Here is a 27673-nt window from a genome sequence, read left to right as displayed (position 1 = left end):
TCTTCGTGTTCTTCCTTACCCTGACACACCTCTTCTCCTTGTTCTGCATTTATTGCCTGTTTCTCATCTTTCCTCACGTCTCGTCCTTACTTCCCCTTCCTCTACGCTCCTCCCCTTCCTTTCCTTCCTCCTCTCCCTTGCCCTCCCCATGTCTATGTACCGTTAAGTGTGATCATATTCCATTGCACGACAACATCTACCAGACAGTACAATGCCATATGCTCCCCCCTACCCAATTCTTCTATGACTCATCTTTAACATCCTCTTTCCAAAGCTATCCCATCTGATTGGATTTTCAAACCCAAAAGAGAAACATTTCATCTCGGGATTGCCCGTTACTCTTAGAGATGCACACGGCTCGCACGTCCTGCAGCAGACGAACGAAAGGCTGTTTTGTTTTGTTTTTTCCGGGCACATGCCGTAGGGGAGTGCAACTGAATGAATTTTTCAATAAACAAGAGAGAAGTGACAAGAGGATCAACTCTGGGGAATGAGTCACAGCAGCCTAAAAGATTCACCAACAAGAACCAGGAAAGAGAGCGAAGGACACTGAATTATATACATTACATATCTGAAGTATAACGGTGTGACGTCGGCCTCTCGCAAGAGCACAAGTCAGCTTTTCACGCAGGGTTTATATCGCGGATGTTGGGGGTAAAAGTCACTCAATCAAATTAAGATGTGAGTTTGACACTCACACGGACTGCGGAGGATCGGACAATTTCAAGACGATCCCTGGAGCCCCGGAGAAGTCTCGCTTTGACCTGTCCACATGCTTTCCTTTTCTTCTCACTGATGCTGCCAAGATGAACCTCTCCTTCCTATGAACCCTAACCCTTTCACCTTCCTAGATCCTGCATACCACCCACTCCAACAATGGCAGTCCAATAAAGGTTGTAGGTGCAGATTATCTAAACAATGCATGTCTGTGGTGTGTTTTTACGCTTCATGCGACACAGGTTCCACATGCGTGCTGTATATATATTGGGGGTCGGGCCCCATCTAACCCCCAAATGGTCAGGTCTACGTGCGTCAGGGAGCAGCACAAGCTTCAGCGAACTGCATAAGCCTGTAATGATACAGTATCCCGCTTGAAAAGTGATATCAGTGGAAACTTTTGCCGACCTTATGATTGAAACTTGATTGTTCTGATTTATGCACCCTGGGTCATAAACAACCGGAAAGTGCCCTGTAGGACATATTTGGGGGAGAGTGCAAAACTGCCTTTCCACATTTTCTAATGAGTCCTCCCTGGCTCTTTGTTATTATTTTCACATCCAAAAAAACCAAAAACAAAACCCTGCTGTTTTCACAGGGTAGTAGTGTTCAGTCTGTACTGCTACTGTACACTATATGCTCGGGGTTTTCCCCTCATTCCCCATTAATCCTCTGCCACAGGATGGAAAGAAAGAAAGGAGCATTTCCTGGCTTTCTAATATTGAGGCTGCTTTTGCTTCCTTTTTCATACTTTGTCACACACACCCACAGAATAAATTTTCCACTGCCAGGATTTGAAACAATCGTGGGTGTATGCCACAGTCAAGGTCTCATGGAAGTCCTCAGGACTTTTTAACCATTTTGCCCACAGGTTTTGACACAACCAAAGTTTATATATATTTGCTACTCTAAAGTTTGGACACACTATCACACATAACTAAATGAGGACCGCAGTCCCCTAGTTTTAGGGCCACACACTGCCATCTGGCGGTCATTCAATGTCAACAGATGATAACGAAGGCAGGATGGTTTGAGCAAAGCTCATGTTTATTCGTTTTCGGATGTAACCATAAATTTGAAGGGACATTGCAGACTGAAGGACAACACGTGTCACTCAAATCGCTCGCACGCATGTACAGTACGTCACATGTCGTGTGTATGTATGTGTGTGTTTTCTTCCCTGAGAAGAAAGTGCACACGGACGCCGTTCACTTCTCCTTCGCCGGCTTTTGGTTGAACTCCAGGAAAAATTTGTTGCAGGCCACAGTGAGAGCGCCCACCAGGAAGATGAACTCGGTGAAATCCACCTCTCCGTCCCCGTTGGAGTCCAGCTCGCCCATGACCTTATCCACCGCTTCCTTATCCTGGGGGTTCTACATATACAATAAATCCACATTTTAGGGCTTGCCGAAGGCAGCATGTAGCAATGCGATGCTAACCTATCTGCAAGACTTTGAACGTAGAACTGAACGTCCCAATGGCCCACAATGTCACTACTTTATGGGAGTAAAACATCATTTGCTAAATGTTCCTACATGCAGTTCAGTGATATAATTTCATTCGCCATACAGGAGAAGAAAATGCATACCAGTAATTTAATTTTTTTTTTTTTTTTTTTTTTAGTTTTTGTTGAGAGGTTACTCATTTATTCAATGGATTAGTCAATAGGATAATCGATTCTAAAAACGTCTGATAGCGACAGCCCTAACACATTTTTGCTTTGTTTTCAAACCTCCTCCATTTTAACGGCGCAAACAGCCGTAATTCAAAATTCCTCCGCCTTGTTGTGGCTCTTCTTTGACGCCGCATTGTGCCGTAAACAAACTGGGCAGCGCTGAGCCTTATTTGATATACCGTAGACGCGGCGTAATAGAAAAAGAAGAAAAAGGAAAACGAAAAGGAAGATCATGAAGAAAGGCAAAAAGGAGCAAAAGAAAAAGGAGTGACGGAGAAGGTACACGACTAAATTCCAGCAATATTTGTTGTTCCTGTAGAGCAGAGAGAAAAAATGGCTTTGAATTGTATGTTTGTCTATGTTGGATGCTCTCTTTCGACGTGTTTTTTAACATGCGAATAATCAGTTTAATACACTTAAAAGACTATTCTGAAAAATGCACACGATCACCATAGTTCCGATTTTCAGGTCTCAGGTGGGCCTGGAGATAAACGGGGGTTCAGTGTTCACTCTTTACCCCGAGGTAGTTTCCCAGTTCGGTGGTGAGCATCTCTTTGAGTTCGGCTTTGCTCAGCGTGTATTTGTCTCCCTCGTTGCCGGAATACTTGTGGAAGGTCTGGATCATGAGCTGCATGGCGTTCTCCAAGGTGGAGGCGTTCTCGGAGTTGGGCAATGACATGATGCTGCAGAAAGAAGACACACGAGACAGTTGACGCACGACCGGTCATAGAAAGCAGAATGCGGGTAGTTCACGTTCAAGCGACATTCAAGAAGCGAGGAGGAAACCCCGAAAGCGCTCTGATGTCAACTTTGCTCGATTTCCTCATCGCCAGTGTTTCCTCCCTTGATAGGATTTCGCTACACATCATCTGATACCACATTCTGGACCTCTGGCAGGCGGGCCGGACACGGGAGCCGGCTGATAAGGGCTTAAACCCAAAGCTGCACCCAACCCCCCCCTCCCAAAAAAAAAAAAAAAAAAACATTAAGTGGGATGAAGCATGGAATGTCAGAGCTTTTGTTTGCCATGCAATATGAAAACGATAAAGGAAAAAAATATTTATTCATCCAACTCTCGTAATATAGGAAAAACCTCTGTGGAATGAGCACAAGGTTATCCATTGACACAAGAACAGATAATTGTGAACCTTGCGACCTTTCTTACCGATACATGTAAAGATTTTCCGGTTTCAAACCGCTGTAGTGTACTCAATACCAGATTTATGTATTTATTTATTTAGTCTCAAGTAGGCTAGTAGAGTGTCGGCCTCACAGTTCTGAGGACCGGGGTTCAAATCCCGGCCCCGCCTACGTGGGTTTTCTCTGGGCATTCAGGTTTCCTCCCTCATCCCAAAAAACATGCATTGATTCTTCTTCATTAATTGGACAATCTAAATTGCCCCTAGGTGGGATTGTGAGTGCGACATGTTGTCTGGGGAGCTCTCATAGAAATTATGAATTTGATCTGATTTTTTAAAAATGACCTCTACTTAATTTGTGAATGAGCTCAAAGAATGTGTGGCATACTTCAAAAAATATGCATTTTTCAAATGTTCATCACTGATGTTAGAATGATTTAAAATGGTTGAAAATTTGTGTTGAAATTTCTCCATTTATTTGGGATTTTTTTTCATGGAAATTGTGGACTTCTTTAAAAAGTATGTTTTTTGGGTGGGGTGGAACATTTTGAAAATTCAATTAATGAATTAATTGACGAATGTCAATTTGAAGTCATTTTTCAAAAATTCTCTATTAATTAAAATGGCAAATAAAAATAAATGTTTCAAATGTAACATATTGAAATAAATGTTTTCAATTTGTTGAAGAGTTTTGAATTCGGGGTGCTTCCTGAAATGTCTTTGTTTATTTGGAAACAATCTCCAGGACAATTTGGAATTCTTTATCTTTATCTATTAAGAGAGGAATGTTTGTGCAATGTTGAACATTTTGTAATTAAAATATTTTGAACTAGTCAAGAAATCACCCATTTGAAGTGATTTTTTCTAAAATTCTCCAATTAAGGGGGAATATTTCAACAAAGTGTAAAATATTGAATACAAAATCGTTATGTTAGGACAGCTGAAAGGTTGAACTGGTTGAGATTGTGATTTGATGTCTATAGTTATAATTTTTCAATTGTTATTTGTAAAAGACAAAACGGGAATGTTTGGAACATTGGATGTTTGCAACCCTATTGAATAAGTTGAGAAATTGTGATTTTTTTCCCCATTATTGATCCATTAATTTGAACATTTCAGCAAAGAAAATGTGTGGTTTTTTTTAAAGTAGCAATACTGAATATTCTGGTTTTGTTGATTTGAATTAGTTAAGAAATTCTGAATTTGAGGTTGTTGTTTTTTTGTTTGTTTTTTTAAAGTTTCTTCAATCTAGTAGAGATTTTCTCAAGGAATATTTCTTTTTCTCCAAAAAGTACTAATGCTTGTAGTGCTGAACATGTTGAAGTATGAATGATTTCAGTTAGTTTAGAAATAATGATATTTGTGATCAAATGGTCTTTTTTTCTTCTACTTTTGAATGGTTTCCTTGTAGGAATTGAAATGAAAAGTGTGAAGAGTTTGAAAAATAGTCCTCAGTATGTCCTGAAATAAGTTGAATATTTTGACGTTGTCATGGTTTGAAATGATTGAAGGTAGAAACGTGTTTAAAAAAAAAAAGGAAAAAAGCAAATAAGACAAATATTGGTGGTAGATAACATTTCTGAATGCTTTACACAACAATAGAAAGCCATTAAAAGTATCTTATAAGGTTCCTATACTGACAATCATTCACGCTAGATCAGTGATTTATAATATCAGAAATGTACGTAAAAGAAAATAAAAAATCATCCTGTCAACAAAGTGAACATCATCCTTACCTGACTGGAGGGCGAGGACTGGCCGGAGGTTCAGGTGCACAAAAGCCAGAAGAGGAAAAAGCGCCCGATGTGCAGGACAAAAAGGAGCCCGTCCGTCTTAAATGCAGGCTTCACTCCACCCATCCTCCTTCCACCTATCACTCCTCTATTCTTCCTCCTCCTCCTCTGTCTCCTTTGTTCTCACACCTGCTACCTGTCAATTGGACACACTGAAGATGGTTACCCAAATGTCAAACTAAGAGACTGTGTGAATGGCATTTTAAGAGACAAATGTTAAATTTTTTTGAGCACACTGTTCAGTCCCGACGGTCTGTTTGATCCAATTTCCATTTTATTGAGGTTCCATTATAAACAAAACTCATATGCCGGATTATTGGCAATATAAACAAGACTTTTTTAATGTGCAATGCACTGGATCTGCAAAATATGAATCGTGACGTAGCACTGGATTGCTGTATTTCAAACGAATGTAAAGCATTCAACAATTTCTGCATCTTAATTCCACTCCTGAATTCATTGTGTCAGTTCTAGTGTGTGCAGTTTGGCCACCAGGGGACAATATAATAAATACATAATACATATTTTGCAGAGGATAACGAAGTGAGGTTTGTTATGTTGCCTAACTACATTTGTTATAGTATGTTTTGTTCAAATATCAATTACTGGAAGTATTATAAATCAGCAACATTGATACTTGTCTCATTAGCCTGCCTATGGCGTTTTGCACTGTGTGTTAAGATTAGCCTACTCGAGCAGACTTTGATGGGACTGTGGATTGAATTTAAAATAATACATTTTCGTTTTAAAGTTTACTTTTACAGTAAACCGTAAATGAGAGTGGCAATAAACAGTCGTGGCTTGGTCTTTTTTTTTTTTTATTTTATTTTTTAAATCAGAGCCAGATTTAATACCCAAGTATGTAATGACACACAAGGAATTTATCTCTGGCAGTCAGTGCCGCCCTGGTACACCATTCATGTTGAGTACTGAGAAGAAGAGCAAACAAACTCACACGAACAAAGAACAATAGACATTCAATTAATAGGAACTATTCCTTATAAGAGTCACAATTGTGTAAGATGCAGTCTTTTTCATTTACAGCAGTGAAGAGTGCGTCAACACCCCACATTATGTTAAGCTTGTACACAATGCCCTTACCCATTCACGGTTCAGTTATAGACCAGTGCAATGAGAATTGTGCAAAGGGAGCAGTTTAAATTGATGAGTCATGTGATAGTCTACGGTATATATTACTAAAACTAACTGGAGCAGCAGGATGTGAGGGTGTGTCCCAACAATGGCGCAAGGCAGAAAATAGTACATTCACTGATCAAGAATTTAATGACTAAATTGTAAGAGGGAATAAACTGTTTGAATGCCTACTACTTTTGACTTTCATTGAGCTGTAGCGCTTTCCCGATGGAAGAAGCTGCAAGAGCTGTGGCCAGGATGTGCAGGGTCCGAAAGGATTCTGCCTGCTCTTGTCCTCGTTCTAGTGGCTTGCAAGTCTTCAAGGGTAGGTAGGGTGGTGCTGACAATCCATTCAGTATATTTAATTGTCTGTTTCAGTCAGAGTTTGTCCTGTAAGCCCCAAATCAGAGTGTAATAGAGGTACACAGTACTGATTGGATAACCGCTGTGTGGAACTGTTTTATCACTTCTTGTGACAGGCCGTGCTTCCTCAGAAGCCACAAGAAGTACATCCTTTGCTGGGCGTTTTTTGAGGATGGAGTTGATGTTCCTCCCCACTTTAGGTCCTCTGAAAATATATTTCCCAAGAACTTGAAGGTCTCGACGGTTGACACAAAACAGTTGAACAGCGTCAGGGGTAACTGTGGTGAGGGATGCCTCCGGAAGTCCACAATCATCTCTACAGTCTTTAGTGTGTTCAATGCCAGGTTGTGTTGACCACACTAAAAGCTCCAGTCTTGCCACTTCCTGTCGATACACAGACTCATCGCTGCCTTTGATGAGGCCAATGACTGTGGTGTCATCATGCTGATAGTACGCGTGGATGAGGTGGTGTCCCCCAGCTTCACCTGTTGTGTCCTGCTTGTGAGGAAGTTCTAGATCCACTTGGAGATGGCAGGGGAGACGCTGAACTGGAGAAGTTTGGAGGAGAGGAGTTCAGGAATGATAGTGTTAAGCGCAGAGCTGAAGTCATCAAAGAGGATTCTCGCAAAGATTCCCTCACTGCTGAGATGTTTAAGGATGAAGTACAGACCCATGTTGACGGCACCATCCGCAGACCTGTTAGCTCGATAGGCAAACTGCAGTGGGTCCAGTTGGGGACCTGTGACGCTCTTGAGGTGGTCCAGCGCAAGGCGTTCAAAGGACTTCATGACCACAGATGTCAAGGCAACAGGCCTGTAGTCATTGAGACCTGAGACTGCTGCTTTTTTGGGACCATTATGATGGTGGAATGTTTGTAACAGGTCGATACCTCTACAGTCTAGTCCTAGAGACCTGTCGAAATCTGCGTATCTCTTTTCTTTTAGTGAAATTCATCACCACTATCTATCGTTTGCAACTCTGATCTGTGCACACAAATCAAGGCACACGCAAAATAAGACAGGAGATGGCTCCCATCTTAAAAAAGCTCACAAGTTGAGTACCTTGTAAATCAAGGTAACACTGTAACCACATCATGATTCTGTGTGCTCTGAAAGAAATAGACACTTGTTTTGAACATTTGCTCTGCACTGCATGCTTAAAAGTGCCATCAGTAGGTGTCAAGTCTTTCCAGGGAAGAAGTTAGCTCAGTGTGTGTGTGTGTGTAAGTATAGTGTTACAGATCAAAGGGTGGCGCACAATGCGACACATCTCCTGTGTGTTAGGATCTAGTTCCAGTACTTGATATTCACCAGGGAAGCCACACACACAGCTAATTTTAGCAGAATGTTAGGGGAACCACTCCAAACGTGAATACTGTAGACACAAATGATGGCATACAACGACAATGTGATGTCAGTATAAAGCTTTAATTGCATTCTGGACATGAAGTTCTTGAATGTTTTGTTGAGATCAACATGGAGGGAGCATTGAATAAAAGATGGACGTTAGCGGGTTAGGACAATGGTTGATACAAAAGGTTGGTTAATGTGTGGGGTGGAATAAAAAGAAGCACAAAAGAACGTTGCCCCAAATTTGTCTCCATCTATGACGCTGCGTTGGATGGGTGCTTGCTCTCGCTGACCGCTTTGGCAATGTAGCCAATCAGAGTGAGGTATTCCTGAAAGCTGACTTTCCCATCCTTGTTCTCGTCCAGGCCATTCTGCATGTCCTTGACGGCCGCCGAGCTGTTTGTGTTCTGCGATACATTATCACAAAAACATAAGACGTGTTTGAGGTGGATAAAAAAAAACAAACTTACAAATCGCGATCAGCAAGATCAAAAAGATCCTTGAATACAAAAAAAAATAATTACATGTGCACACTCCAAACATATTCCAAAACATTTAAAGTAAATTGAAAATCAACAATCAAAGAAACTTTTTATACTTTCAAGACCCCACAAAATTTTCCTAAACACCCTGCAAAGACGGGCTAAAACCGCACCGTGTCGCCACTGCATCGGGGGTTGACTTAGAAAGTCTCTCAGAACCGCATCCAGCCCGCGTGAGGACTGGGCCTTCACGCTGGTCTTGGCGCTTTAGAGACCCTCATTGTTGCAGCGTGGAGAAGGTCTACAAGGAACCAAGAGGCTATATTCTTGCTACCAGAAACTATAAGCAGATACATTTTTGCGATTCAAACACAATTATGTGTCGGAATAAGAAAGTTGCTTGCTGGACTAAGTAGGATCCATTTTTTTCCAGGTGGAGTACTTGCACTTGACTGACAATCGAGGGGGCACTGCTTTCAGTGAAAACGCCCACAGCATCTGAGAGCAGAGGGGGACAGCTTTATTCTCAAGATTTTGAAGCCCCTTTTTATATATTTATTTTTTGAGTCATTCAAATTTGGAAGGTTGTTGACAACACTTCTCATGAGTGTGTCAAATTTGGAAGACAATTTACTTTCATTTAACAGGGACTTTAGAACGAGTTATGTTTAATATTGAGAGGGACTCAATGAAAAATGTAACAATTAATTTGAGGCTTTGTCATTAATTTGTCCAATACAATTTTTGACAATGAATAATGCTTCTTCTTTCAATAATGTTTTCAATTCCAATAGATTTTGGATAATTAATAATGATACAGCGGAACATCGGTTCAGAAAAGCCAACTTAATAAGGAAAATTAAATTAAAAGTTTATTTTCTATCATCCAATCAAAGGAAAGGGGGCTGTCTTAGCCAAATATGGAAAAGTGGGTACAAAACTGGGTCAAACAAGAGTATCTGACGGGAGGCGATTGAAAGGTGTTTTTGAAATGAAATTGAAACTTTAATACCGAGTCAATGTTAGAAAGTCGCTCTATGGAGGTGTAAACAGCTGATATACGGAACGTGTATGAAAAGGACTTTTATCCCATTATTAACCGTTGCTGCTAGAGCTCAGGACAGACTCTGGCAGCTACTCAAGCGCTTAAGTTCGCGTTACCTGGACTTCCATATTTTCCTTTCATTGCAGGAACGAGTGGAGGCAGACTGTGGTTGTACTTTTTTCCATGAATCCACTTCCACAATAGTAACCGTTTCAAGTTTTACTTCATGGGTTATCCACAGTCAAAATGTCAGATCTTTGAGTGGTGAGGATCTTTACCTCCATGACACCGCTAAGGTGCTTCTTTACCATCTTCTGGAAACACTTCCCATCCATGCTCTCCTTGCCTCTGGTAGAACTAAGAAATGTAGTCACCAGCGTTTGGATGGCTGACTCCATGTCTACAGACAAACAGCAAAGATCACATACATATTATACAGTTTTTGTCAAATTTGTGCACAAAAACAAGATGCGAATTAAATGGCAATGAATTGTTAACAACGTGATCTGGTGAAAGTAAATATGACGCACATGTTGCTGAACACTAACATTAGCCAGGCTGTTGAACTAATATTAAAGACCGCTAAAGTAGGAGAGCAGAGATATTTCATCATGAACACAAGCCTGTTTCATCATCAAAAGTGATTTTCAAGACATTACTGCCCACATGACGCAACAACCAAGCCCCACCGACCTGTCGCGCACAATGCGGGCTTCAGCAAAAACTTTCGTTTTCATGAGTGGCTGACAGGTGGCCACGATTTTGCTGCCATGAGAAACCTTAATCGCAGGTGACATGGCGTTGCAGATTTAAATGCCATGTCGTACCACATGAGCTTTCGCAACAAATGTGACGTGACAGGGTACGATGCTCCATCAACCAGGCTGCCACAGAGCTGTACCAATACAGCAAATATGGTTCGGTGGACCGCTACTTTCCACAGGGGAACCGGCTGTCATCGAGCATGGCAGTGTGCACACACAGCGGCTTCTCTCTGTCCCGACCAAATGCTGTTTTTGTGTCCTTCGTTTATTTATTTTATTGTCGCAATGTTTTAGTCTGTCTTTGTCATATCGAGAAGTCTCAAGGTGGAGATACAGTCATAGCTTTTTGTTCAACAAAGGCACAACTACTTGCTCTAACAACTTCTTTTATCATCTGCCCACCTGATCGCCGAACCCCACACGTACATCTGCACACAGACACACACACAAAATCACCTCACGCTGCCATCTAATTTGTACGTCGTTATGTCCTTGGTACTGTGAAAATGTTGCAAATCTCCTAATCTTTGATGTTTGTACATACAAATTGAACTTTTTTCATTACATACAGTATGATGTAGTGTTATTTAGCTTCTTTATACAGCCTTTTGTACCACTGTGGGCCACTGAGTACCATCATTTCAATCCTCTGTATGTTTTAGACATATTCTAGAAGTGACAATAAAAGTAGCTTGTATCTTGTATCGGGCCGGAATACAAACAGCAAAAATCTGCTTATTACAATAACCCCCACTGTAATTCCAAAGGGCTATAATTTTTTTTAACCCACCAAATTGTTGAATAAATTGGGATAGACCACCAATTATTGATTCCCATAGAAGACAGGGGATGATATCTTGAAGAATTGAAAAAAAAAAAAAAAAAAAAAACCCATTCATGGACAGGGTGGCAATTTTTTGCCTTATTGAGATAAAGTCTCCTAAAAGGCCACAATCAAGGTAATAACACTTCTTTTTAGTTTATGGTTAAGTTATATGATACCTGTACTAATTTATAATCTCATCCGAAAATGGGATGCTGCCCGCGAGAGGGTACTTGGGTTTTCTTAGTAGATGGTCCCAAAAAACAGAATCAGAATCATATTAAAACACTTGAATATTTTGATATACTGAAGGATATAATGCGTGAAAATCATGTCCCAAAAACGGGACGCTGCCCACGAATGGGTTAGAAAAAAATTGCAAATATGTGAATACGCAGGTGCCCAACCTCAAGTATATGGAAATAACTTTATATATTAATGTGTTTGATTTACTAAAAAAATTAACTATGCTCATAATTTCAAATAAACCCAAGGTTTAAAAAGTGAAGGGTGGAGAGTCTCTGTCGCTGAAATGGACAGCCGTGGTCACTGCATCCAGCAATCATTACTGACAATACCCAAATCATCTAGGGAAATCTGCTTCTTCTCTGACAATCGCACCCCAAGAAAATCACATGGGATCGGTATGATTCATGTAAATGACCCATTTAGAGTTCAAAACACTGAATTTCACCCTAAATTGACTGTTTTGCTAGTACGACCAATCCAGACCACTAAAAGAGTTGAATTTACAGACAGACAATACTTCTATTATTACAAGCCCATTTTATCATCCAACTGAATTTGAAGATTCTCAAAGCGCATTCCTACATATAATTTAGCTATTTTATAGGGAGTGTTGTAATCCAATGAAAATTTATATATTTTTATATACTAAATAAAGTCCCAAGTTTAGGTGGGATGATTTTTGTTTCCAAAACACCTCTGAACAGTAACAGTGTCAATGCTAACTATGACGTGTTCAGGCTGGTCCACAAAGATTACAGACCAGTGAAGGAGGCTTTTCAGGGTTTCTGTCATAATGAAAGTGATACTGTTGTTGTTAATACAAATATGCTGGTTTATTACCCAGAGGATTTTTAAACAGTCCAATGTCTACAGTACATTAAATCAATTGTTTAGTAAGATGAGCAGGAGGAAGAGGAGAGGGGAACACAACGGGGGCAGTGATCTTTGACAGAGGACATCTGATCCCCGAGATCCCTTCGGGCGCCTCGGATTACCTCCTACTGTTGGCCTGCTCCAACAATGCTGCCGTTCACTTACTGTAGCTATAAACTTGAATGCTCCAGTACTTTCATATAAAGGTCAGCCGAGCAGCAAATCATATTTTATATATATAAGCAAGACGGTGCTCTGACGAGAAGTGTGGTGGGATTTTTTATTTATTTATTTTTTTGGTGTCTAAACACCTGGAAGAACGTGCGAGTTATTATGTTTTTATAACCTGTGTCGTTATTAGTGGTCCCAGCACCAACAATTAAAGCCTATAGCGACCCTATCAAACTTACTAGGGAATGAACACCATATCACGTGCTTTTTAGTCAACTGGTGTACGGAGTTCCTGAGCCAGCACATCAAAAGAAGGGTGGGCTGGCCCCGTGCACCCGCAAGGGGGAGCCAAGCAAGCAAGACCGTCCAGTGGGGATCATTTCACATGCCGGACTACAGCCACCCATGCCCAATTGACCCCTCCGTGGATATTGCGCAATCCGCGTCACAGACCAATCTGAGGCCAGAGATCTGCATAGACCAAAGCCTGTTTTTGCTCCCGCCATTTTCTCTGACAACATTGAATGGTCCAGTATAGGTTTAGTTAGCGTTTTTGGGTTATTTAACAAAAAATATGGTTAAGCGGTGTAGTCACGGACTTTGTAATAGTGACGACAGGTATCCTGAAAGGCTAGTAGGTGGAGTTCGATTCGTACCCTTTCCAAAACCGAAGACCTAGTACGAAAAATGCCTTCGATGGATCAAACTTTGTGGAAGACCGCATCATCAACTGAATCCATCTAATATCAACCGGAACACATATGTTTGCACGAAGGTATGCCCTATATTTGATTTTCAATACATGTCTTGTATAAATGAATTTGAAGTTCCTCGCTAGCATAACACTGCTGCGTGTGAACGATTGACACACTTATTCTTTGTTGAGCGATATTTAGCGATGATGGGACTGCACAAACGTATTGATTTCTTGCTGGTTCGCGGCCAGAAGCTTAACCAGACGACTGTTTGCACGAAGATATGCCCTAAATTTGATTTTTAATACACGTCTCGTATAAATGAATGAGACGTTCTCCGCTAGCATAACACTGCTACGTGTGAACGATTGACACACTTATTCTTTGTTGAGCGATATTTAGCGATGATCGGACTGCACAAACGTGTCGCTTTCTTGCAGGCTCGCGGCCGAAGCTTAACCAGACTGTGTTTGCACGAAGATATGCCCTAAATTTTTAATACACGTCTCGTATAAATGAATGAGACGTTCTCCGCTAGCATAACATTGCTATGTGTGAATGATTGAATGAAATCAGAAGCATGGCGTCTCTCTCAGTTCAGAATGTATTGTATTTAGAATCTATAATATATCGTTGATTTGAATGAAATCAGAAGCATGGCGTATGTCTCAGTTTACAATGTATTGTATTGTATTTGCCATTTTTATTGTTTGTCTTACGTCAGCGCACGTGGCGTGACGTCACTTCAGGAGGCGTGGTTAAGTGCCCTCTACGGAGGGGTCAATTCCCCCACCCTTTGTTCAAAATAGGGGGGGGGGGGAGAGTCTTGGTCTTTGGTTGAGACCTCAAGCAAACCATTGGTTTTGCCAATTCTATCTAAATATTGGTGGTAATATTTTGGTGAAAAAAAAAGCTAAATGAGACAATGAGATTACTTGTCTAATGTAAAATGTGCTTAGATGATCTCTTTCTCGTGTTTTTCACTTTCTTATAAATCCTTTTTTTTTGTTCTGCAGTGCATATAAACAACCATTCACACGGGCAAACTCCTTTGAGAGTCAAACTTCTCAACTGCTAACCACGTTTCCATTTCTAGTAAGGAGTGAGAGATACTGTAATTGTTCTTTGATCCAATTGTGTTATTTTATTATGTAATTTCTTGTTAGGCAGTAAATATTTTCTTCCAGTACGATGCAAGATGTTATGTAATACAAGATGCGGAATGCTATTAAAACATTTGGAGCAGAGCTGCTGAATATCGTTTAATCACTAGAAAAAGTATGCGGGTCGGTTGGGTATGGAGGTGGGGCTCGATGGTGAGCACGTGGAAGGCGGGCCTGCACCCTTGGGGCCCAGTTGAGCAAAGCCCAAAAAAACCCCAATGTAGGAGTCTTTTCCCATGGGCCCATAGAGGTCGGTTGCAAAGTGAGCTGAGCATCTCACGAAGGCGGGGACCTCAGTGCTCAGATCCTCGGCTACAGTAGCAAGCTAAAGAGAGGTGGAACGTCACCTCTCTAGTAGGGAAAGATCCTGAGCTGGTGTGTGATTTTGAGAATCCCAACTGGAAAGAGTAAGCCTCGCCTTAACACAGCTTGGGCTCTGTGACCAGTCTTCTGAAGAGGGGCTGGACTCTCTTTTTCTCTTAAGTCGCTCACAGTGAGAGGTGGCTGGCAGGTGTGGGCAGACTGATTCCCCCACATCAGTGCCGGTATGATGGGGTGTAACCCAGTGGCTGGGAGGGTAGGCTCCCTCTTCCTTTGGGTGGGGGGGACAGGTTCTGACTATTGTTATGCCTATGTGCTAAATAATTCAGAATACCCACCCAGTCTTTAAAGGGAGTGCTGGAGAGGACCACTACTGGGAACTCAATGGTTATTCTGTGGGATATCAACACTCACGTGGTCAAGGACAGTGAGACCTGGAAGAGCGTGATTGGGAGGAATGGCTTTCCAACCAAAACCCTAGCAGTGTTCCGTTATTGGACTTCAGTGTTCGCCGGCGATTGTCAATCAGGAACACTTTGTTTTGACACAAGTGTGTCTACAAGCACTCGGCACCAGGCCACCCGACAAATCAACTTTCTGGTGGTATCATTGGACTTTGAGCCACACGTCGTAGACACTCGGGTGGAGAGGGGCAGAGACGACACCTGATCACAACATGATGAAAATTAGCTCTAATGGTGTTAGAAGATGCCGGTTTGACTTGGCAGACCCAGATGTGTTGTGAGGGGCCGTTGAGAACGTCTAGCAGAGTCCCCTCTCAGAAGGACAGCTTGTAGCAAAGCAGTGCACACCACTTTGATCCCACTGCTTCAATACTATTTTAGGCAGAAAGTTTTTGTTTGGGACGATCCTGAAATGATTTTTCCATGATTATGAGCGGCGTAAGGTGGCATCGTCATGTGACACAAGGACGCATACCAAGTTCAACTGTTTACTAAAATTATGAATTTCTGACTGTGCTTGTGTCGGTGAGTGACTACAGCAAGTTCAGAATTTACACAAGTATTAATTTAGGCTACCACGAGTGACTATTAGATTGACTAGCACATTGCCTATGAATGAATATGGTTGAATGCTTGGTAGGAGTCAGAGGAGCCGGATGGACAGAACGGCAGCCATACTTCTGTCAGACTGCCTTGGGCCAACTGTAAACTGACTATGGAGTGAATGAATAATGCATGAAATTATAAACAGTTTTTGTGTATCTAGAAAAGCTTTATTATTTTAGCATTATATAGTATAGTATGAATAGTAGACCATCCCATCCGCCACATTCAAAAGTGAAAACTATTTGAAGCCATCTGTTTGAAGGCAGCTGCCATATACTGCATGCAACATGGAGCCGCTCATGTGGAGCTAATCATCATTATCTCTGCAGTGCGGTTGAGGTCTCGCTGCAGGATTTCAACAGAAGAAAAGATGACTGACTGACTAGGAAAAGACACTCGGGAAACATTCTGGCCAATGACGACGACTGCCTGCATGGAGCCATCTTATTATTGTTGTTTTTGTTGCATAGGAACTGCCAATACACTTCCCATGTGACACTGATGTCAGAGTACAATGCTTACATTGAGCACAAACACACGGGTCCACACCCACAAAGACACACACACACACAACACACACACACACACACACACACACACACACACACACACACACACACACACACACACACACACACACACAAAGAAGTAACAATTGGGACATTGGTTGCATTAACCTAATTACTGACACAAATCAGGATTGTGTTTCACGGAGGCCCGACAACACAAACATACAAAAGACACCTTTTCCAAGCCTCTGTCATCAGCTTGCTGTTCATCATTATTTTTTAATTACTGTATTTTAACAGTGTGCTATAATCATCCCAACACCTTTGGAACAACAGCACAGCAGCGGGCATACTGTTGAGTGCATGCGTGTGCGCGCGTAGGCCATACATGAGCACCACAGACAGGCCGCCGCCTATTAGCAAGCACTGTAGGTGTAACGAGATAAACATGAAATAAAGGAGGAGGCCCGTACCAGGACCGAGCCATTCCGAATTGTGAGGAAAAGGGAAGTAGTGTGCTAGTGAACTTTAATCGGAGCACGAGGTTGCCAGCTTGTGTGCACATTAGCACGTGGTTTGCCCTCAAGCATGACTCACAGCACTTGAGCAAGGCCTACCTTATATTGTGCTTTGACTGTCACTATTTTACGCAACAAAACATACTTGCATAGCAGTAACAGGAGGGGAGGGGGTCAGAGGGGGAGAATCACAAAAACAGTAGAGGTGACAGTTAATTAGCTTGCCAGCGTGAACCACTTGACAACTTGCCACCAGTGTGGCTCACTGTTGGACAGTAAGCTGCCAGATATTTGTTTAGAGGCAAGGCATTTTATTGCTGTAATGTTTTACGCTACATCAATAGTTAACTAAGTTCATTGCTTAATAAAAGAGATAGGCTTAGATGGAAAAAGATGACACGCTGTAGCGACCCCATAACGGAACAATCCGAAAGAAAAAGAAGAAGAAGAATATAATTAGGCAGGTCCACATGTAACCACGAGGTGGAAGTCAAGCACCTGCCAGTGCAACGAAAATTAGCCAGCTTCTAAAATGATCCCACATCCCACCGGCTTTAATGTCCGAGATCATCAAACATGTAAATATCACACAATGATAACCCAAGTAAACATAAAATGTATTTTTTAGCTGGTGATTTTATTTATTAAGGGGGGGAAAACTATTCAATGCGACCTAACCTTTGTGAAAAAGAAATTCCCCTCTAAATCTTACAACTGGTTGTGTCATCCCCAGCAGAAGATATTAATTAGTAAAACTGTCTTTAGAATGTGTTTGGGAAGCATATTTTAGCATATATAATATCACACAAGGGCATTTTAAAACTGCATCAATAATTTGTGGATTTTTAGGATTTGCCGAGGGAAGAGGGGTAGAAGAACATAAGCCTAGCAAATAATAATGGTATACTGTAGTATGCTGTGTGTTTAAATGTTTACATTTTTTTGGGTGTTTGGGTTTCTGGCCCTTCGAAAAACATTTAAGTGCTTTAAGTGCAACAAAAATATACCTAGGGTGTATTTAAAGGGGATATTTCTTTTTCACAAATTTCACTTATTGCTGTGGTGAACTGGAATTTAAGAGAGTTGAAGTCACGATCAAATATTATTGCAACTCCTTTTTTTAACAGTTTCTCTATGCAACAGAGTACTGTATAGTTATATTTCCCCCTTGTATGTGGTGATGCAGTGTTTGTTCACCAATCATCATTATTTTGAGGAATTTAAATGCCGCGAGTTCAATGCTAATTTCCGTTAGCTGGTGTGTAGCAATTTTTGTGAACAAAAACGAAGAAACAAAACTAAGGCTGTGACGGTGAAGATAACTGGATTATGCAAAATATGTATTTCTTTTGATTTGCGGGTTTAGTTTTACAGTGAACATCAACTGGGGTTTCAGTAAATGACTTAATGCAAGCAACACTCACATTTAGTCCTTGCTACAATGTTCGGACGTAACTAAGCCTTGTTGGGATCCCCCCAGGCGCATGGTATGAACTTATTGTATAATAGGTAAAATCATGGATTTTAGATTCAGTCCCATCGAATGCTCTTTTTTTTTTTTTTTTTTTTTTTTTTTTGGGGTGGTATGACCAATTTCCAATCGCCAAGATCGGATTGGGACACCCCAAGTAGTGAAGTCCGGAGCTTGTTTTCTTGTATCACGTGACCAAGGATTCTTGTGCCACGGTGCAGGCTAAGTCATTGGGCCTCTTTTATAATCTTGAAACATCATAAACCAACTACGCCTGAACACGTCATGGTTAGCATTGACACTAATGTTACTGTTCAGAGGTGTTTTGGAAACAAAAATCATCCCACCTAAACTTGGGTCTTTATTTAGTATATAAAAAAATATTTATTTTCATTGGATTACAACACTCCCTATAAAATAGCTAAATTATACGTAGGAATGCGCTTTTAGAATCTTCAAATTCCGTTGGATGATAAAATGGGCTTGTAATAATAGAAGTATTGTCTGTCTGTAAAGGATCAACTATTTTAGTGGTCTGGATTGGTCGTACTAGCAAAACAGTCAATTTAGGGTGAAATTCAGTGTTTTGAACTCTAAATGGGTCATTTACATGAATCATACCGATCCCATGTGATTTTCTTGGGGTGCGATTGTCAGAGAAGAAGCAGATTTCCCTAGTTGATTTGGGTATTGTCAGTAATGATTGCTGGATTCATTGACCACGGCTGTCCATTTACACGACAGAGACTCTCCACCCTTCACTTTTTTAGCCTTGGGTTTATTTGAAATTATGAGCATAGTTGAGTTTTTTGGTAAAACAAACATATTAATATATAAAGTGATTTCCATATACTTGAGGTTGGGCACCTGTGTATTCACATTTGCAATTTTTTTCCAACCCATTCGTGGGCAGCGTCCCATTTTTGGGACATGATTTTCACGCATTATATCCTTCAGTATATCAAAATATTTAAGTGTCTTAATCTGATTCTGGTTTTTGGGACCATCTACTAAGAAAACCCAGGTACCCTCTCGCAGCCAGCGTCCTATTTTTGGAATGAGATTATAATTTAGTAAAGTTATCATATAATTTAACCATAAGCTAAGAAGAAGTGTTATTTCCTTGATTTTGGCCTGTTAGGAGACTTATCTCAATAAGGCAAAAAATTGCCACCCTGTCCATGAATGGGTTAATTTTTTTTTCCATTTGTTCCGTTTCATGTGTTTTATTAATTTGTTAGTGAAGTTATTTTCACATTGGTATGCCAGTTCGGGGCATGATAAGTTGACTTCCGAAAATGCCTCATACAAGTAATAAATGTGTGAAGATGGTTGGAGGTTGCCTGTGATGAAAGATTTCTATTTCCATTATTTCCAATTGGAAACAAAAACCGGAGGATCAAAGGGTCTGACCAGCATTTTGGAACAAATTGTGTTAAACATGTCCCACTGTACTTTACTGCTATTTTTTTGTGCAGTCAGCACTTTTTTTGTCGCCATTTGTGACATTTTGGCACCAGTTGTCAAAAAGTTAAAATAAATATTAAGAAAAAAAAAAGAAAAGAAATTTATATCTCTGCCCGAGCCCATTTGGATGTTTTAACACAATTATTGGTTATGTTACATTGTTTTAGTGTTGCGAGTGAGTGTGAGGAGACAAAATGGACGAAAAGCGAGCACACGTGCGGTGGACGTGACAAAGTGCGTCTGGCAGCTTGTGGAGTCACTGTTGCACGTAGAAAGAAAACAAGTAGAAACTGGTTCGGGAGAAAAGCAGGTTAGGATCACCCAAAGGCAAACTACTAACTTCGTGTGGCGTTGTACACAAAGACCAGTACTAAAAGGTTGTAGTGTGGTAAATTTTACGAGCAGTCAGTTTAAGCATTGAGGGCACTCAAGCCGTTTGTTCGTCAACATGCAAGCAATGTTCAATAGATTCGTGGAAGGAGAACATTCATTTTGAAACATTTTGCATACTTATTTTAAATACTTGCTATAATCTTGAAGTATGTAGTTTATTTAAAACCTATGACAAAAATCAATGTGTATGAAGTTTGTCTGATTAAAAAAAAAGTCACTTCAGTAAGCACAACAGATTCACCGCCATTAAAAGAGATGTACAGACAAGTCCAAATTGTGCTTTTTCTTATTAATAATGCTGCATTTTTTCTAATGACTATTGGTACCAAAGTTAAAAAAACAACTACAAGTTGTAATATTGTGGTAAACGTAATGAAAAGAGTCCAAGAATAAAGTCATTATTGTACACTATGTAAACTATTGTCAGTACAGTGGTGCATTGAGATACAAGTTTAATGAACTCTAACTTAAAAAAAAACAAAAAAAAAAAAACATCTCAAATCATCCTTCCCCAGTGAAATGAATGGAAATGCCAATAATTGGTTCCAGAAATCAAAACACACTGCAAACTGGACTTGGAGTCGTTGTTTTGAAACTGTAAGACGTTCTACCCACCACACGAGTTTGCCTCGTTCATACTCGCAGGTGTCTACATTCCTCCCCAGGCAAGTATGGACGGCCCAATGCTAAGACTAGCCGAATAAATAAAGTTGAAAAGAAATCACCCAAATTTACCCCTCAGTATTCCTGGAAATTTAAACTAAGCTAAACTCAACCACAAAGTCCTTAAATACAAGCTGTACATTGACTGTCCTACAGGGACAACTGCATTCTTGACTGCTACACCCTGCTAAATGACACCCTTCCTATCAATTGTACGATGGGAAATATTCTTGTACTGTCGTACTATTTGCTGATGCAGTTGTTCACAAAGTTGGGAACCTTGCCTCATCCTTGCTTGCGAAAAAGTGAGCCTTTAAAGGGATGCTCCTTTTGTACCCATTTGCGGCACTCACCTGTGGAATACTCTGCTGTTTTTTGAGTATTCCTCAACAGTTTTTTTGTTTCCAGTGTCCCAGCTTTATTTTTTTTATTTTATTTTATTTTTTTTAGGAAGTGTTGCAGGTATTAAATTCAAGCAACAAAGCTAACATTCATCCGTTTAAACATATATCTTCTTTTTGTAGTGTATTCATTTGAATATAGAATACATTGTAAATATTTTGCAAAGCAGTCTATTTGACACAATGTGCCAATTTCAGGTTCAACGTGTTTGTATTATTTTAATAATGTGTTGGGGCGTTTTGTAGTTCTGGTTTGTTGGCGTTTGGAGCTCAATATTAATCATGTGTGTCTGTGAAAACAACGTCAATTCAATGTGATTATTGATCATAAAGAATTATAGGCAAAGTGACTCCAAGTGCATTTGAATATTGGACAATAGCATATATAGTAAATGTATTATCCTCCCCTTGAGTGAACTGCACCCTGCTGTCATGTGTTAGCATGAAAAGGGTGTGACTGGAACACTTCCTGTTACATTTCAGTCCCAAAATAATTCAAGTCAAGAGAAGCATGTTGCAAAATCTGACTTCCATCACACGAGTCACAAGAGCCGAAAGTGCGTAACGAAGACGTGAGGGGTTTTGGGGTGTGGTGGGGGTGGGGGTGCCCCGCTGTAGCCCAAACTACTGGCGACAATTTGCACAATGAGCAGAGGCAGGAGTGACACTGGGGCTCATGAATAAGTCACAGTGACACGGCTTGGGTTTCCCTTGACGTGCAAAGGGGACAGGGCTTCATTTACCACCGGGGTGAGGGCAACCTGATCCGCCGAGACGCCTTGGTGAGCGGGACAAGAAGAAAAAAACCGCAATGCAACATTCACGAGATTGTGTCCAAATAAGATACAATTCAAACACGGACAACAACAGATCACTGGTGTGGAGGCAGAGAAAGAGAAGGGAGAGAATAATAAAGCCGCACTCACCGTTAACTTTGAGGAGGGAGGGAAGAAAAGAAAATAAGTGCGGCAGCTCCTTCTTTTTCCTCTGCGCTAGATGAGGCGGCAACACATTTCTTTTCCGTGATTTAACTTCTCGCTGGAGCGGCCAACTTTTTTTTTTTTTTTCTTCCCCCACTGTCACAGGGCGTGTGCATGCGCGGGGGAGAAGGAATGTGGACGGGGGCGCCTGGCCTGCCGCTCGCCTTGCTTGGCCAACCCTTGACGATCGCACTCATCTCGTGCAATTACAACACGTTTGTGCGTTATTTCTTGTGAAACTTTTTTTTTTACCCGTTTTTCAAACGTTTTTTGTTTTGTTTAGTTTTTATTTTTACATGCAGGAGGGTGCGTGTGTGTAACTTTCTCACAGATGCAACCACGCCCTGAAACTTGGCTCGCTTATGCAAAGAAAGGGAAGATGGTTGCTGACTGGAGACTAAAGCTTTTGAACAAAAAACACAACTGTGCACCACATAATTTCATTTAAACTTGCTCGAAAGGACACTGAACGCTTCATGGTGCGTTTTGTCCTTCTCTCACACAAAAACAAGAACCATTGTAAGTGGGAGAGTGATTGGAACAGCAAGGGCCAGCTTCTGCTGCCTGAATGACGTCACAGGATTAGTTTCTTATCGCCTCCCCCCCCGCCCAAACGCACACGCACACACACACACACACACACGCCAGCTACTATATTGCTGACCAATCAGCTGCCAGCATTACTCAAAGTTGAGCTCTCCATCACTGCTTTTGTCCAATAGGCAGGAGCAAATTTGGGCTAAATGAATGTGTCACCTTGAACAGTTCATCGAGACTTCACTGCGAGCCGATGTGATTGAGGCTGTATTTGTACCTCTATCCCTCTCTGGTGGACATTTTGCTGAACTGTATCAAAAAAAAAAGAAGAAAGAAACAGCATGGAATTTTCCACACTTGGAAGCACTTCAGTCTGCCTCAAAGGCAGGAGTTACTATTTTTTTTTTTTTTTTTTTTACAAACGAAACACTGAAAATATCGAGTGAAGCCATCATCAAAATGCGGGAAGTATAAAGTAATTTGATTAAGACACACAGACGGGATTAAGAATGAGTTTGTTGGACGTATAATTAACTTGTCAGGACACACCCCTTCCAAGAATACAAGGGGTCAGATGACTGTAAACACAGGCTCGTTGTTGTGAGTCACCAGTTTAACTTTGTGTAATTGCTGCTGTATCTTTCTACATCTGCACGTACTTGCTAGTAGATGACTAAACATAACGTTGAGAGTCTTGTTTTGGAGGAGACGTATTCTGAACAGTTCCCAGCCGTCTGAGTACATGGTCTGTGGCTTTGCTTAAAATACCCCACAGGATTAAGAATGACAGCAAATTGATTTCCTTTTAACGGTTGAAATCAGTTAGCTCGGCTACTTTAAGGTGTGACAGCACAAATACATCTTTGCATTACTATGAACACTGAGGGTGGAGCTGTCTTTTTTTTTTTTTAATTAACACAGAAGTAGAATATTAGTTTTGAAGAAAATTTTGAATATGAAGAGCACTCAAGGCCCATAAACAGCATCCATTCATTTAATTTTATTTTATTCACACTTAATCACCAAGCCCCCGAATTACAAGTGTAATTTATGGTGGCTGATGCTGATCCACAATGTGGCGCATGCAACTATAGTTACTTTCACCTGTAGTTGTCTGGGTTGGAGAAGCTAACCATAGCATCAGCCATGCATCCATTTTCTGAGCTGCTTATCCTTCACAAGGGTCCCAGCTATCTTCGGACAGGTGGCGTGGTACACCCTGAACTGGTTGCCAATCAATTGCTTGGCACATACTAACAAACAACCACACACACTCACAATCACACATAAGGGCAATTTAGTTTCCATTGGGATGTGGGAGAAAACCGGAGGACCTGGAGAAAAATCGCAAGGGATCCCAAGTTAGCCAGGAGATACGGTCCTGGGTCATCCTTGGGGTCTCCTCTTGGTGGGAGATCCCTGGAGGCATCCTATTTAGATGCCCGAGTGACCTAGTATAGCTCCTTTCAATGTTGAAGAGCAGCAGCTCGACCTTGAAGCCCTCTCAGATGACAGAGCTGCTGACCCTGTCGCTAAAGGAGAGCCCGGGCACCCTGCTGAATAAACTCATTTCGGCCATTTGCATCTGGGATCTTGTTCTTTCGGTCATGGCCCACAGCTCGTTATCATAGATGAAGGTAGTAACGTAGATCGACCAGTTCATTGAGAGCTTCGCCTTAGCTCCTTCTTTAACACAACAAACTGATACAAATTCCTTGTCACTGAAGACGTGGCACCGATCAACTTTTCCCCGATGTCCATGCAATGTTGCAAAGACGTGTCAACCAGGAAAGCCTGACAACATCCAGAGCCTTTAGGAAATCTGGGCGAATCTCATTCACCCCTGGGGCCTTGCACCAAGGACCTTTTTAGCCATCTCAGTGACCTCAACCCAAAGATAAAAAGATGGTCCACTCGGAATCAATGTCCCTCACCTCCCCTGGAATGTTCCGCCAGAGGTGGGAGTTGAAACTCCTTCCGACAGAAGATTCTGCTAGACGTTCCCAGCAGACCCTCCCAATATGTTTGAGCCTGCGAGGTTGGACTGACATCATCCTCGGCATCTCTCACCATGGGCAACTGGGAGAGATTCCAACCAACTCTGGTACCAGAGCCCAGGCTGTGTGTTGAGGCTAGTTCAGTAATATCCAGTTGGAACTTCTCAACCTCATACACCAGCTCGCTCTCCTTCCCTGCCAGAGAGGTGGCGTTCCACGTCCCAAGAGTTAGCTTCTGTAGCTAGGTATCGGACCACCATGGTCCCCACCTCCAGCCACTTGCCCAGCTCACATTGCAACCGCCCCCTACAGACCCTCCCATGGGAAAGGAGACCCACGTTACCCATTCAGGCTGTGCCTGGCAAAGCCCCATGGGTGCAGGCCTGGTCACCAGGAGCTTGCCTTTGAGCCCCACGTCTAGAGGGCGGGCCTGATGACCTGCGTCTGAGCAAGGTGAAACACTTTCTTGTATTTTCAATCTTAATATTTCTTTGGAGGTGCTTTGTCTGGTTCCTGGGTCAGTGGAAGAGAAATAAATGAGAAAATCTGGATATCAGTAAAGCGTGGCCTCATTGTTGCGACAAACCCCTCCACCACGATAAGATGACAACACAGGAAGGGACAACAGACATGGCATCTGTAAAGCTGAATGTTGATGGTGGAGTTCAAAGAAAGCACGGAAAAGCCCATTCTCGTACTAATTCTGCCAAACACTTCATCGCAGAGCTACAGCAAAATTGAAAGAAAACAACAATAAACGCCTTCAAAATAACAGATGCCCGGTATTCTCTGCAGTTAAGTGCACCAACAGCCACTAAATGGGGCAAAAGAATAAATTAAGCAAAGCCTGTTTGCAGACACAATTTGAACCAAAAACTGATGACCATGGAGTTCACTAATTACTTGTATTGATTACATTGAAGGACGGAGACACACACACACACACACACACACACACACACACACACACACACACACACACACACACACAATCCTGGTCTTGGTCCTTCATTTATATCTTTTTCCAGCATAACTGTGACACAATCACTTTGATAGCACACTTAAAATGAGTCCAGAGCATCCATGGATGGATATAATGACTCAGTCCAGACATAAATCACTCATTAATTGAACAGTATGCACTGAAAGTGGAGAAATTGTACCATTGCACAAATGGTTTAATGGTCTTACCAAGCTGGGCGGGATTAGTTGCAAATCGCCTCATTCTCACCTTTCTTCTTTGGGGCGTGAAAAAGACAGGTGAAGTGCTCCAGAGTGCGAAAAGAAAGTCATAAAACAGGTACAATTACACCACCCGCATCGCTGAAAACTTTTCTGAACGAGACACTTGGGCTCAGCGACTGACAGGCCTTATTAGTTCAGCTAAAGCCCTGACAGGAGGTGCATTTGGGAGACGGGTATAGCGCTAACAAGCTCTGTGGCTTCATCATCCAAAACCTACTTTGCAGAAGTTTTCAGGTCCCCTACATCCTCTACATACTGAGTTATCGGTGAGGAAGGAGAGTGCAGTTGCACATATTTGCATTTATACACTATCAGAATAGCTAGTAGGATGTCAAAAGAACTCTTCGGCTCTCTATGTCAAATGATTACAAAAGCATGGTGTTTACTAATGCCATGTTTTTGTGATGGGGAAAAAAATGAAAGCAAGATCAATCATTTCCAAGCCGTCATCTTTTATATGTACAGTTTGACAACATCGGAATAGTGCTGAAGTGTAGGTGTGACAGAAGAGTTTAAGGTGGAGGTTGCATCAGGGGTCATCTCTGAGCCCCTTCCTGTTTGCAGGGGTGATGCATCAGCTGACAGATGACGTGAGACTGGAATCCCCGTGGACCACGTTCGCAAACGACACTGTGATTTTAAGTTAAACCAGGGAGCAAGGGGGGAAGAAAGGGGGAATTTAGAAAGGTGGAGGCGTGTACTGGAAAGAAGAGGAATGAAGATTAACCAACGTAAGGCAGAATGCATGTCCATGAATGAGGGGCCAAGGAGGGAGGGGGGGGGTTGAGTGAGGCTGCAGGGCGAAGGGATAGTGAGGGTGGAGGACATTAAATACTTTAGGTCAACAGTTCTCCCTAGGAGTGGTCAGGTTAAATAGGATTAGAAATGAGCTCATCAGAGGGGCAGCCAAAGGTTAGATGATTTGGAGACTAAGTTAGAGAGAGCAGACTTGGATGGTTTCGACAGATTCACAAGAGAGAGAGTGAATATAATTTTAGAAGGCTGATGAGGATGGTGCTGCCAGGCAAGAGAGCGAGAGGAAGACCAAGAGGGGAGGATGCAGCTAAACTCACATGGAAAAGAATGATGTGCAAGACAGGCCAAAAGTTAAAACAGGAATGTGACATTTCACCTGTAAACCAACCATTTTCCTACTCAACTTTAATGGAAAAACAATGGGGTCACCTACAAAGGAATAGAACAGACTGTGGAAGAGGAAGTCAAAATTTGTTATCCAAATGCATATTTGAATGGATTCTTACAGGATACTTTACAAACAGAAAACTAGAATTATATTGTAATGTATGTAATTCCGCCAAGCAATGTGTTCAACAAACATGGCCTCCAGAGGTGCTCAGAAAACATTGGCTGCATTGTTTAGGTAAGTGATTTTTAAAGTGTGATATATATATATATATATATATATATATATATATATATATATATATATACTCGTGGTGTACCATAGCATGGTATATCGTACTGCTTTGGCCTACTATGTTACTGGTAGTGGGTATAGAAGGTATCCCCCCCCCCCAGATGATACTTGTAAAATGCTTGAGAACCACATGTTTTGGGCATTGAGGTTATTACTGCTTTTTCAACAAAGATGAAAAACTCTATATTTGTAATCCCAAAGTCTCAAATTTGAGTTGGAACTAACACG

General features: G+C 41.5%; 3 protein-coding genes across 3 annotated transcripts; all 3 read right to left on the bottom strand.

Moving 5' to 3' along the window:
• Positions 1–1758: 1758 nt before the first annotated feature.
• On the bottom strand, positions 1759–6106 carry s100t (S100 calcium binding protein T). Its single transcript, XM_061819111.1, has 3 exons — positions 5268–6106; positions 2910–3075; positions 1759–2090 (listed from the first exon to the last, which is right to left on the bottom strand). Exons 2-3 carry the CDS (start codon positions 3069–3071, stop codon positions 1926–1928), a joined length of 327 nt encoding a protein of 108 aa, XP_061675095.1. The 5' UTR covers positions 3072–3075; positions 5268–6106; the 3' UTR covers positions 1759–1925.
• A 59-nt stretch (positions 6107–6165) lies between these two features.
• LOC133500445 (uncharacterized) lies at positions 6166–8095 on the bottom strand. The gene is made up of 2 exons (XM_061819110.1): positions 7492–8095; positions 6166–7369 (listed from the first exon to the last, which is right to left on the bottom strand). The coding sequence occupies exons 1-2, from the start codon at positions 7607–7609 to the stop codon at positions 6837–6839; spliced, it is 651 nt and encodes a 216-aa protein (XP_061675094.1). The 5' UTR covers positions 7610–8095; the 3' UTR covers positions 6166–6836.
• A 134-nt stretch (positions 8096–8229) lies between these two features.
• On the bottom strand, positions 8230–22409 carry si:ch211-105c13.3 (uncharacterized protein LOC325758 homolog). Its single transcript, XM_061819112.1, has 3 exons — positions 22175–22409; positions 9976–10097; positions 8230–8577 (listed from the first exon to the last, which is right to left on the bottom strand). Exons 2-3 carry the CDS (start codon positions 10093–10095, stop codon positions 8425–8427), a joined length of 273 nt encoding a protein of 90 aa, XP_061675096.1. The 5' UTR covers positions 10096–10097; positions 22175–22409; the 3' UTR covers positions 8230–8424.
• Positions 22410–27673: the final 5264 nt, after the last annotated feature.

The sequence above is a fragment of the Syngnathoides biaculeatus genome, chromosome 5, assembly GCF_019802595.1.
Source record: "Syngnathoides biaculeatus isolate LvHL_M chromosome 5, ASM1980259v1, whole genome shotgun sequence".
NCBI classification, from domain to species: domain Eukaryota; kingdom Metazoa; phylum Chordata; class Actinopteri; order Syngnathiformes; family Syngnathidae; genus Syngnathoides; species Syngnathoides biaculeatus.
This window is presented reverse-complemented; position numbering and strand designations above follow the sequence as displayed.

What these genes read in the sequence shown, in the direction of transcription:
- s100t (XM_061819111.1), bottom strand. Translation starts at nt 3,071, where the DNA reads ATGTCATTGCCCAACTCCGAGAACGCCTCCACCTTGGAGAACGCCATG. An exon ending in AACTGGGAAACTACCTCGGG is followed by an intron (nt 2,091 to 2,909) that starts GTAAAGAGTGAA and finishes TTGTATATGTAG; the next exon opens with AACCCCCAGGATAAGGAAGC.
- LOC133500445 (XM_061819110.1), bottom strand. Translation starts at nt 7,609, where the DNA reads ATGAAGTCCTTTGAACGCCTTGCGCTGGACCACCTCAAGAGCGTCACA. An exon ending in GGATGGTGCCGTCAACATGG is followed by an intron (nt 7,370 to 7,491) that starts GTCTGTACTTCA and finishes AAACTTCTCCAG; the next exon opens with TTCAGCGTCTCCCCTGCCAT.
- si:ch211-105c13.3 (XM_061819112.1), bottom strand. Translation starts at nt 10,095, where the DNA reads ATGGAGTCAGCCATCCAAACGCTGGTGACTACATTTCTTAGTTCTACC. An exon ending in ACCTTAGCGGTGTCATGGAG is followed by an intron (nt 8,578 to 9,975) that starts GTAAAGATCCTC and finishes AATGTATCGCAG; the next exon opens with AACACAAACAGCTCGGCGGC.